Genomic DNA, 12,837 nt, shown 5'->3' with positions numbered 1-12,837 from the left:
TGTGTGTGTGTGTGCGTGTGTGTGTGTGTGTGTGTGTGTGTGTGTGTGTGTGTGTGTGTGTGTGTGTGTGTGTGTGTGTGTGTGTGTGAGTGAGAGAGAGAGAGAGCAAGCTAACAATCTGCAACCTGTTTCTTTTCAGTGTACAAAGTAAGAATGGAAAATTTTACAGACAGTTTATCCGTTGACATTTACACAGCGCAGATAATGGAAGTCATTAAAGAAGGTGAGTATCCATTCCTCACTGTAGTGTTTCTAACCATTTATCAGTGAGACGTCTTTAATACTGCACATGTAGTTATGTTGTGATTGCAGGAAGTTATCTCCTTTTAACTTTGAACAGTTTGAACCTTGAATTGCCTCCATAACGATCTCCCAGACAGGCAGAAAAGCTTTAACCCATTTTATGCATTGATAAAGAATGTGTTTTTGAGTAATGCTCCTCTATGAAACTTATTGGTTTGCAATTAATTACGTTCACTTGTGTTCTGTATTTTATTTTTTTGTTACAGGAAATAAGGATGTGGGTCCTCTGGGTAAACTGTGCACATTCTACAGTAATAAGCACTGCAGAGAAGCTTTAGATTTGAAAACAGGCAAAACCTACCTCATCATGGGCACATCCAAAGATATTGACATAGAGCAACAGAGTCAATCGTGAGTTTGTCCAGACTGTGTGTATGTGTGTGATGTGTGGATTAAATGCAAGTTGAAGATGTTCACTGAATGTATTTACATTGTGAAGCATTATACCATACTGATATGGATTTCTCTCCAAGTGTGCAAGACTGCAAGAAACAGATCTGGTTCACACACGTCCTTTCTCAGAACAAGGTTTAGAGCCCTATTCGCATAGAGTAGTATTACCTGCGGACTGCTAATTTGTGATAACTGCAGAGGTAGTCGTGATCCTTATCCCCTGCAAATCTGCCATGTCTGTAATATAAATAAAAGTTCCACTGCCTACCGTATTTTGCCAAACACAGAGGTCATGCGATAATATTAGTCCTGTGCAAACGACTTTGCACTTGCTTATTTGAATTAAACTCTGTTTACACCACACCCTGCACCTCTGTACTGGACATGCAAAATACCACACAGACAAGGTGACTTTCAAGGTCAGGAGAATATCTAATTGTTGCTGCTTGCACTGGTCGTAGCATAGCGCAAAAACAGAGCTCTAAATGTACAGAGGAAGGAAGATGCATTTGTACCAGCTATGATATTATATTTTAGATCGATTTAGATGTTTTAGATTGTAGAAGGGATTATAATGTGACCTTGAAGAATTCTTATTCCATATGGACAAGTAGCTGGCTACATGAAGACCTAATGTGTTTCTCACTCTGCTCTCTTCAGGTATCGATATGTACTCGGAGAGAGAACCTGGATAGAGTACTGGCCCACTGAAGCTGAGTGTCAAACTCAGGAACACAGACCTGTCTGTTTGGGCATGAAGGAACTCGTCGAGACGTACACAATCTTTGGATGTTATCAGTGATGTCAGCGCTAAACAAAACTCAAGGCTGTTTTTAATTGTTTCCTGTAAAGCTTTGATTTCAGAAGTCACAATACAGTACAATGGCTAACTGTTGATTAAAATGTAACATCCCATGGTTTTTGTCTTATATTTAGGCCATGTAGCTGACGTCATAGTCTCCAACGGCGAGAAGAAAACGCCACTCAGTTTTGGTAGCATGTTAAGGTGTTAGTACTGACTGATTGCTAGTTTCATGTGAAATGATTTTATCAAAGTGAATTTCCACAGCACCAGCTCCTTGGCCTCTGACCTACTTTTCATTTGTTTGCCTGGGATCCTGGGAATGGCTCATTAGGAGAGATGGCCTGCTACTTAGATGGTGTGAATGCTATGGGGGCCGGAGAATTCAATCCCTCTCTCCTCTCTGAGTTTCTGGGTTTGTTTGATCTTGCGTTATGACGTTTTTTTCCATCTTATACGCTACAAACATTACTGATGAACTGATTAACATACTTAATTTAGTTTATTTAGATACATTTATCTTTACTACTTTAAAAGTCATGTGTTGTCTCCATATTTTGCCCTACCTGTGAGGCAGGTCGTGACACAGGGCATACAAATGAGCCGATATCATTTAAATCTCTCTTCTTCTTTTTTTGCTCATACAGGTTTGCCTAGTACAACTGAACAAATCCTCTTAACTGCACATATGTTGTAAATTGCTCAGACTGTGATGAATGAAATATAAAGTATTTTGATGTCAATGGTTAATGTCAAGGTAAAATAGGAAATGATATTGTGTGATAGATGTTTTTCTCCATAAATGAGTGGTGTAAAACCTACAAAATACACTCACCTTGTTCTATGAAACATTGATTTAGGATTAATCACTTATTGACCAAAGTTCTGCTTTTATACTGAGCTTATTATTTTCCGGGGATCCCACACTTTCTTAACCATCACATTTTAGGACTTTCGAGGCCCTAATTTCTTCCAATTCAAGGACTCAATGTGACATAGTTGAAGACACCTATCAAGGCTGATTATCGTTACAGTACTGAGTATTTCTAATGAGAAATAACAGGCTGATGCATGAAACAGTGACACAACTACAGGAGACCAATGCAAACAGCAGATTTACAAATTATTACGGATTGCATTTTCAATCTGCCACAAATACTGTATACTGTTATAAAAATGTCAATGCTCCACATTAACTATTTGATATGTTCACCAAATTATTTCGCTCAATATCTACCGCAACTGTGGCAGCCAGGTTTTGGATGTTGGCAGGATTACAATGCAACTGGGTGGTCAGCATAAGGTATTATTTACAGAATATTTTGAAATAGTCTATGAGACAATCTCAAAAAGTACAGCAAAAAGGGACAGACTCCAACCTGTTTAAGATATTAAATGGTATCAAACATTGTGTCCCACATGAAGAAGAACAGCCAGGGGGGAAAAATAGGGAATAACCAGGGGAAAACAAAGGAATAAACAGGGAAAAACAAGGAAGAACCAGGGAACAAACAAGGAGCAACCAGGGATCAAATAGGGAACAACCAAGGAACCATCAGGGAATAAACCAGGAATAATCAAGGTACAGCCAGGAAACAAACCGAGTACAACCAAGGAAAAAACAGTGAACAACCAGTGAACAACCATGGGACAACCAGGGAACATGGGACAAAAAGGAGACAAGCAGGGAACAAACAGAGAAAACCAAGAACAACCAGGAGACAAGCAGGGAAAAGAACATGGAACAACTAGAGGACAACCAGGACACAAACAGGGAATAACCATGGACAAACTAGGGAACAACTAAGGAACAAAAGGGGGATAACCAAGGAACTACTAGGGATAACAGGAGACAAATAGGGAACAACCAAAGAACAGCCAGGCAACAACCAATAAACAACCAGGGAACAAACAGGGAACAAACAGGTTGCTACTAGTGAACGGCCAGGGTACGACCATTTTAATTCATAATGAAAACAAATGGATACACACTGTCCATCTGTCAAGAGCATTTATTAGTTACTGACTCTGGGAACGAATCTACTGTAATACTGGTCTCCTTCAGATTCACACAATCATTAGGTTTGCTTAAAATGTATCTTTTGGCTTTGGCACTGACATATAAGACAATACACACAAGTTCACAACAATTATGCATCTTAAAATGATCAAGTTGTGGTGAAAAAAAAAGCTTTGGTAAGTGTCTCAGCAGCGTTTGATAACTAATTTAATAATTAACTAGTGAGGTGGAATAAACATGGAGTTGTTGAATTGGGTGTGTATATTCCACCTGCTGTTACACTATAAATGGTTCAGGAATTCACAGAGACTTCACTGCCTTCACTGTGTTGGTGATACAGGTAAATATGCATTAATGACACAGTATAATGTGTTTCAGACTAACCTAGAAAAATATGTCTGAATTGATTTGATTGTGTTTCATCTGCCAGGACTCGACCAAAGTCAGGAAGAAAACACAAGTGTTGTTTTTCCTTCAAAGGTTGTTTTTTCTTCTCCTCTCGCTTTATTATCCAGCTGTCAGTAAGACGTCATGTTGGCCTTTTGTCTTGTTGCTCTATTGCATTGGAGCTTCACTATTTTCTCTTAGGCTTTGAAATTCTTAAAAAAACAAGTTTATAATACCTTATGGTTATTGCATCAGTGTTTTATATCTCACCATATTTCTTTGGATTCCTGCTGAGCTTGTAAAGCCCCCAAAAAGATATTTTTTATAACCACGAGTGGAATAGTTATATTGTGTATCTTAAAAGCATCTTTATAAGCTCTTCAAAAATCCATATGAATAATACATTTATATTAATAAACATGTACGTTCTTTGTGGATTCCATACATTTCTTTATTTATTAGCTTTTGTCAATTTTTCTGCAAAACACAGTTTAATAACACTGATTATCATTCTACTGAAGCTTCAACATTCAACAAACTTATTACAATGTTTGATTTGTAGTTGATCACAATATGAACAACACTCAGCTCATGTGGAAAATAATATGTTACATATATATAATGATATCTTAAATATTGTTTGCTGCCGTAAACACATTTCCCCCACGCTATCTTCACAGGGAATCATGCAGATCTCACTGGCCTGTGTGCTGCTGCTTTCTGCTGCAGCGCTCTGTCAGGAAACTCCAGTTGAGACGTTTAAAAGACAGCATGTCAACCAGGGGATGGATAAGAACCGCTGTGGCGCCGTGATGAGAGAAAGAAAAATCACTGAACCCAACACCAACAACTGCAAGGACAAGAACACCTTCATCGCTGAGTCTTTGGGCCAAATCCAAAAGGTCTGTAAGGAAGCAGGAGAACCATATGGAGTTGGTGATCAGAGAATCAGCCGTGATAAGTTCAAAATTGTCGACTGCAACCTACACAGTGGTGTCAGGTATCCCAAATGTCAGTACAAAGGTAGATCTGACAACAGAAGAATTATAATTGCATGTGATCAAAATGACAGTCCTGTTCACTTTGCAGGTAGTGTAACAGCTGGTTAAAGTCTGTGCACTTCATCTCTTGTTAAATTAAACACATCTGGCACCATACGCTTGTGTCTGTTTTCATTACATGTCTTTTATGTAGATTTAACCTTGGATTTATGGCTTTAACGAGGTCTCATTCTTTAATAGATATGTTGTTGAGATGTACATGATTCCTTAAAAAAAACCCATCCAAAAACACGTGGGATGTTTTGAATATGCAGAAAGTTTAAACAACACATAAGAAAAATTGATAACAATAATAATCATAATAATAATAATAGTGATGATAATTCCCTTTACATAAAGACATTTGCACCATAAATTGATGCAGAAAAGGCACATTGTTGCATAAAAAAATCCCACGAGTGCATAAAATAAAGTGTTTGATTAAAACCGATACCCTTGAGTTCAACTACACTAAGATCTTAAGACTCCGAATAAGACAGTTATTGGTAAATCAATAAAAAGATTACTGCAACTGCAACAACGGGATCTTTTGAGCCATTGTTAAACCACTGTCAAAAAGAATGACAAATATGAGGATTTTATTCACTTGAGAATGATTATTTTGACTGGAGAATGATTGAAGTTTGTCCAGTTTACCCTCATTTATATTTTCTAATAAGAAAGTATGACATTAAACCCTAATCCACACTTCAAAACGTCCCTTCAGAAATATTTGAGCTATGATTAATATTATTCTGCCCGAAATTTCCCGCAGAACCAAACAGTATATTCTGAATTTTACGTTAAGATTTTGACCTGTTGTTTAACAAATGAACTCTGAGGGGCAGCAGCGCGCCACCATGAAGCGTAGCTAGGTGCCAGAAATAAAGACAGCGAAGAAGAGAAGTAAGTGACGCACTTCCTTTAGCCTAGCGGGTCATGTCGGAGAAGTAAAGAATCAATCTGAAGACAATCTTAAAGTCAGGCAACGCCACAGCGTGTGAGACAATTGGGATATTCAGCGACAGTAAAGGGCCGAGTTACTCGTTAAACTGTGTTCACGTAAGAGAAAAGCTAACTAGTTTTCCAGGTCGACGTGCCTCAGAAGATAAAGCTATGGCCAAGGTACAAGTGCTAAATGTCGCTGTGCTGGACAACCCGAGCCCATTTGGAAATCCGTTTCAGTTTGAAATAACGTTTGAATGCATGGAGGATTTGCCTGAAGGTGGGTATTGTTTTCAGCTAGCGTGTAACGTTAACGCCAGTTGTCTTGTTCTTTGTAGTGTGCTAGCTATTTTGAACTCTAGCTACCTCTTTGGGCGCATTCTGCTTCTGTGGTAGCTTAACGGTATACACTGCATGTGGATGAGGTACACCGCAAGTATTTGATAAGCACGTTATGTTAGATGTTATATCAATATTGGGTGTCGTTGAAGTTTGTTAGCGATGTTTCATTTGACAAGTTGTTGAAAATTGGCGCTGGCGCGTTTGTGTTCAGCGCCCCGCCTCCTGCCTGCAGTGATTGGTTCGTGGACGTTCTTCGAAATTTTGTCCGAGAAGCTGATTGGATGAGCGCGTCGTGTTACTGTAGAAACAGACACGCTCAGCGAGTTCCCGCGAACCGCGGGCAAATACAACAAGGAAGCACTGCAGCAATACTCAACTTCGGACCATTTGGCCCGCGATAGGGTGCCAGCTGGCCCTCCGACCATTTTAATTCATGATTAAAAACGAATGGATACACACTGTGAATATGTTTTTGTACTTTGAATGTAAATAAGGCGTCAGAGTGCACAAAGAGCATCAAATAGAGCTTGTTTATCATAAAAGGTGCCAAGGACGTATCCCCCGGGTCTCTTACAGAGGCCAGGCTAAGCTGACTTGCCCCTGGCCTCCTGTCTCCGGTCAAAGCAAGATGAATATCCCTGATTCAGGGTGTATAATAAACCTTGTTTACTTGTACAAGCCAAATGACTAATGAATGTTCAAAATGTTCCAGCAACTCAATAGATTACCTTAAATTAAAGTGCCACCAACCTATTCTAGGGCATTTTGGAGGTTAAAACATATTTGTTTACAATGGTGTCTGAACACCATTACAGTAATTGAACCACAGTGTCTATATATGCACACAGTTCATAGTCAGTGTCAACTCATGGGAAACAATAACAGGTATTATTTTTCTAGTGTTGATATTTGGCCATGAGTGAAACTGGAATTTGTATGATCTATTTAGAGATGTTGAAGAAGAAGCTGTTTGTACTTTCATTTCAACAAATTAAAAATGTATATTTGCTTTCCAAACAGCCAGGATACTTGGGAACATTTAGGATATCCATATCCGCTTAAAAAACTATACAAGTTAATCCATACTGCTACTGCAAACGCCACACTAATTTTTTAAACTATGTCAGCATACCAAATGAAATTGTGTTCATCTCTCATTTCTATTGTAGTGGTTGCAGAAGTCTCAGCAGCACATTTGTCAAAAACAGAACCATTTCACCTGTCTTGATGCAATTTAGAAATGCACCAATCTGACTCTGTCTCTTCTGATACCAACTCCTACCTGAACCCAGTGTATCTGTCCAATTGATACCAATTCTCGATGGGACACCAAGGCCTTAAAGTTTAATTTCAGGAATAGAGTAGTTACAATTTAAATAATGCATAATTCTTTTTGGACATTTTTTCAGGCTCAGTTACAAATTATTTCTTGTTTAACCCCTGGACACCATTTTTTTATAAATGTCATGCTGCTGGCTAGCTTGCATACCTCTAAGCGCAGTGGCTGAGTTCCAAATCACATATTTTTTTTGTTTTTACTTTAAGTACATTTTGCAGCACTTGCAACGTATGTACTGTTACATGCAGTATGCACACAGTTTAAACATAATTCTTCTATATAACATTGTGCCTTAAACTTTGACCAGCTTGATCATGTATGCTGCACAAATGATTGTGGGTCAGAATAAGTCTCACTGTTGTCTCTGTGTCTATGTGATATCAGATCTGGAGTGGAAGATCATCTATGTGGGTTCAGCTGAGAGCGAGGAATACGACCAGGTCTTGGACTCTGTTCTAGTTGGTCCGGTACCGGCTGGCAGACACATGTTTGTGTTTCAGGTGTGTAAGCCTTGGTCTCCTGTTGCCTCTCCTCTCATACAGGAATACTAGGAATAAAAATCAAAGAGCTATGGGTAGGCCTGTATGTATTTGATTTCCCTGCTTTGGTTCTTCATTTTGCTTGGTGCTGCATCAATAGCAGGATTACTGTGGTTAACTTTGATCTCACTTCTTCCTCTTTGTTTTCCTGTCTGCCCGATCAGGCTGATGCTCCCAACACAGGGCTCATCCCGGAGAGTGATGCTGTAGGAGTGACTGTAGTCCTTATAACCTGCACCTACCGTGGACAGGAGTTCATCCGCATCGGTTACTATGTCAATAATGAGTACACAGACCCTGAACTACGGGAAAACCCCCCTCTCAAACCAGACTACACTAAGGTAACACACATACACTCAGGGATGACAGTCATTGATTTCTGTGATGGGTAGAAGTGTAGGGGACGTGGGTTTTGGAAAACTGTATTTCATAGTCAGTGTTTTATAACACATAACATACGATGGAGTTCTCCATTAAAGAAAAAATTCCAAAATGCTGTTGATTATAGTTCTTCGAAAACAAAGAAGATCGGAATAGGTGGGTCAGACTCTTGGAAAAATTGGAATCGGCCAAGAACTGCAATCAATGCATCTCTAATAGGTAAAGGCCTTTTCACACAGGCTGACAAGAATATACGTGTTCTGTGCACTTTACTATGATGAGCCCACACTCAACACTACACACAGGACACATGCTTGTTGTATGTAATACTGTAGAGCAAATGGCATTTGCTCATGCAGGTCTTCTGGTACCACCTTGTGGCCACAGATGCAGTAAGCAGTTTGTATACAGTTGTATTCTGTCAAGGCCTACACATCCCCTTGTCTAAAGAAAGTAACAATCCGGTGGCATCAAGCCGATTCAACTGCTGGATGTTTTCTTTATGTTGCCTATGATCTTTATTTTGTTTGTCAAACAGGACACTATAATGTGCGAATGAATGTAACAGTATCCATATGTGTGACATATGAACAGATTTATGACACTGAAGTTGGAGAAAATCCATCGATTGTTTGAGCAAAGGTCATTATTTTATTATTCGGCTTGTTTTTAACCTTCATCTGATATCTGCAGAAATCGAAACAGCACTTTAAAATACAGAAGTTTCGGATTGGGCGTGGAAAAAGGATCATGGAGATTAGGATGGATTAAATTAAGCTTCAAGGTGTTCTAATTTCAGAGATAGATACTTGTATAGCTTATAATATAGTCATAAAAACTCCAGTATCATGTTTTAACTTTTTAGAAAGGCCGATAAAAGGAGCTGTACCAATGTGAAATCAGTTGGATCAATGTAAGCCAGTTGAAGAGAAACAAACTGGCCTGCTGGACAGGGAAAAGGTACCATTTTGTATTCACCTGACAGGAATACACTCAACTTTAAAAAGGGTTGTATAATAATTCAATATCAATTTTATTTATAGTGCCAAATCATAACAAAAGTTATCTCGGGACACTTTACAAACTAGGTAAAGACCACACTCTATGACTTATTTATGATTTACATAGACCCAACAATTCCCCCGTAGAGTACGGTGGCAACAAAAACCTTCCCTATAACAGGCAGACAGACGCAGCTCTGTCATCTGCAGCTGTGGAGAAGCTTTCTGCAACCTGAGAAAATAATCTGTGATGCCATCAATCTTATTCTTTCAATGGAAAATCCTGCATCACTCATTTGTATCACAGCACTGTTTTTTGTTTTTTTTTGCATGACTGGGCCTTATTATAGGTTTAGTGGTGTATTCTACTATCAAGGCTACATAGAGTATAAAAACATAATTTTGTAAATGTACAGTTATTAGTGTCAGAAATTGTGTGCCATGATGTTTTGTCCTTTTTTAAAGAGAGTTACCGTAATTTCCGGACTATAAAGCGCACCTGACTATAAGCCGAACCAGCTAAATTTAGGGTAAAATACAGATTGCTCCATATAAAAGCCGCACCCGACTAAAAGCCGCAGGCGTTTTGATGTGTAATTACCGTAGTATATAGGGGTTCCTGCTACCACGGAGGGGATTGTCGGGACAGAGATGACTGTTTGGGAACGCAAAGCGTCCCATTTATTAACAATAAATCTTTCAATCATTCAATCAAACTTTCACATCTTTGACATGGCGAACAGCATTCGTGCAGAGTACAAATAATACAACGGTGCAAAGTAATACAAAGTGCTCGCCTGTTACACGGCAGTAAAAGTGCAGTCCCGCGGCCGTTTACGTTATCAAAATAACCAGCCTACTACCGGTATATGAAAAGTCAGTTCTTCATGCTGCCTTCTCCAACGTCTCACCATTGATTCATTGATGTCAAGGGTACGTGCTGCAGCTCTATTTCCTTCTTTGACAGCCAGATCGATTGCCTTTAACTTAAAAGCAGCATCATATGCACTTCTCCGTTTGTTTTCCATGTTGAGGGTGTTTGCATGAACACTTCCTTCGCGCAAACTGTCGCTGACGCTCTCCTACTCTTTGTTTTGCTCTCGTTACCTGGCGCCAGATGTCTGCCTCGGTCTCGCGCATCCTCGGTAGTGCGCGCCCCTGGTTACCGTAAGCCGTAGAAAAGCCGCACCGTTGAAAAAGCCGCAGGGACCAGAACGAGGGAAAAAAGTAGCGGCTTATAGTCCGGAAATTACGGTACTTATTTATTGTTGTGTTAAAAGTTATAACAGTGCGTAAGAAGAGAGCGCAGTTAATAGGGGACACTCACGGCTCGGCCCCACTATAGCATTCTTCGCAGTGAAACATATATAATTGGCAGCCTGTTGAAGCGTTACATCAAATGTTTCAGCTATGCACCGGTATGGCTGTTGTAAAAAATTCATATCATACGGTAAATTAAAACCAGTCTGGTATATGGCCCAGCACGGACAGGAGGCATGGAGTTTGCCCGGCACAGATGTGCTGAAAAGATGCTGTCTAGTTCCAAGGAAAGAGTTTGAGAAAGTTGACCCACATTTGTAACTAAAAGTCAGTATATGTCAACAACAAACTACTTCTGACATTTCACCGATGTTACTTTTCATTCTCTCAGCTCCTAAGGAATATTTTGGCCTCTAACCCTCGTGTCACCCGCTTCCACATCAACTGGGAGGGCTCGGCAGACAAGATGGAGGACAGCGAGAACGTTGACCCGTCCCCAAACATCAGCGGCATGCTCCCTCCGTCCTGTATACCAGGAAAGATGCCATCTCTTGGACTGATGCCGGACAACTCCATGGACTGCATGTAAGAATCATCAGATTAAAAATAATGGACACAAAGCTCTTCTTATCTGTGCACTCACCGACATCTCAAACACACATTTGAGCCGAGAGGCCATGGATGTATCTACGTAACTTGGACATTCACAGGAAACAGGGACGTTATTTTTATACAGCATACATGAATGGGATGGAATTGTTACAAACGTTTTTTGTCTCTCACGCAGACCTTTACTACCAACATTGCCTTATTTTTACCGTATATCTGGTCTCAAATTATGTCAAACTGAGCCAGAGAAAATTTGAGTCATCAGGGCAGGTCACCGTATGCTCTAGCACTTAGATTTGCAAGTCATACTTATACACCGATGTTGCCCATACCCATACTAAGCTCTTCATTTTGTCCTCTCGAGCCCAGATACAAGCTACGGGCAGTGTTCTGCATGTCAGAATAGATGTAGCAGTAGCTGCTTATAATAAAGCATTTCATTATTCTTAAGGTTTGTCTCACTTGATTGTTAAATTGTAGCATCAGGAGTACCTGTGGTAAAAAATCTTGGATAAAATATGGGTCATGTTCAGGGGCAAGAAGTAGCTTTATTTACAGTTTGGTGGATAGCATATGCAAAGAACAACCATGTGTTTGCAAGTTTTGCCAGATAGCTGAGTAAACCTTCCTCCTCAAACAGGCCCCAGTTCAGATAACATTCTTTAAAAATGTCCATAAAAGGTCTGTAATCATCAACAAAACATGTAGGTATAGGAGAAATGGACACCGTATTGCAGTCAAGTTGTTTGAATGGTTTAGGCTTACTGTAAATAATGTTTTCCCTTATTTTGTCTAGATGAGAAGGCATATTTTCTTTTTGTACTTATTATGTCTTCTCTGTTTCAGTATTTGTAATAACAGTGATGGGGTAAATAAAGTTTGTTTTGTGTACCTTGTGCTGCTTTCTGAAAATCTCTGCATCTTACACAACTACTCCCCACTTCGACTAGGGAGGAAGGAAACACAGCAACAGCAGTGCGTGTGCGTGCTTGCGCTAGCGTGCGTGTGTGCATTGGCCCACTCTTTCCCCTCCCATCTCTGGCTCCTTTCTTTTTTCAAAATTCATTCATAAAATGCAGCAGCCCCACTCCACCATTTTCACTCCAGCCTTATGTTGCTAGGCAACTGCAGCACAAAAAGGAGGGGGGGGGGGGCTGTCTGGTCTCACCCATTTTATCTCTTCTTAGTTGAAGGGACTAACTCCTCCGTCCATCTGTCAGCTTCTCACATGTCTACACTGTTGAGCGTGATGCCGTAAATGGATATAATAGCTGCAAGTTTAAAAAAGCAGCAGTCTATGGAACGTAATACGATGCATATTCCAATTTGGCGTCAAAATCCCCATGCCTGGACCAGTTGTGTAAAGTTACTAAGTACATTTATTCAAGTACTGTAGATAATCACAGTGTTGAGGTACTTTAAATATTTCCATTTTATCCTACTTTGTACAAATACGTCACCACATTTCAGAGGCAA

The 12,837-nt window shown here is 39.8% G+C and overlaps 2 protein-coding genes across 2 annotated transcripts in view; both read left to right on the top strand.

The window, feature by feature from the left end:
• Positions 1-2,155, top strand: part of LOC310956307 (complement C3-like) — a gene marked incomplete at both ends in the record, with an annotated part of 34,916 nt that extends 32,761 nt beyond the window's left edge. Inside the window, 3 exons of the mRNA XM_083926501.1 lie at positions 510-654; positions 1,357-1,470; positions 2,146-2,155. Of these exons, the coding sequence (XP_083782627.1) occupies positions 510-654; positions 1,357-1,470; positions 2,146-2,155 (269 nt within the window). The remainder of the gene's footprint in view (positions 1-509; positions 655-1,356; positions 1,471-2,145) is intronic.
• Positions 2,156-5,892: 3,737 nt separating this feature from the next.
• LOC310957781 (histone chaperone asf1b-B-like) lies at positions 5,893-12,252 on the top strand. The gene is made up of 4 exons (XM_083928511.1): positions 5,893-6,170; positions 7,956-8,071; positions 8,275-8,451; positions 11,144-12,252. Exons 1-4 carry the CDS (start codon positions 6,062-6,064, stop codon positions 11,339-11,341), a joined length of 600 nt encoding a protein of 199 aa, XP_083784637.1. The 5' UTR covers positions 5,893-6,061; the 3' UTR covers positions 11,342-12,252.
• Positions 12,253-12,837: the final 585 nt, after the last annotated feature.

The sequence above is a fragment of the Echiichthys vipera genome (assembly GCF_963691815.1).
Source record: "Echiichthys vipera genome assembly, chromosome: 2".
NCBI lineage: Eukaryota > Metazoa > Chordata > Actinopteri > Perciformes > Trachinidae > Echiichthys > Echiichthys vipera.
Note: the sequence above shows the minus strand (reverse complement) of the source record. Positions and strands in the feature narration are given on the sequence as shown.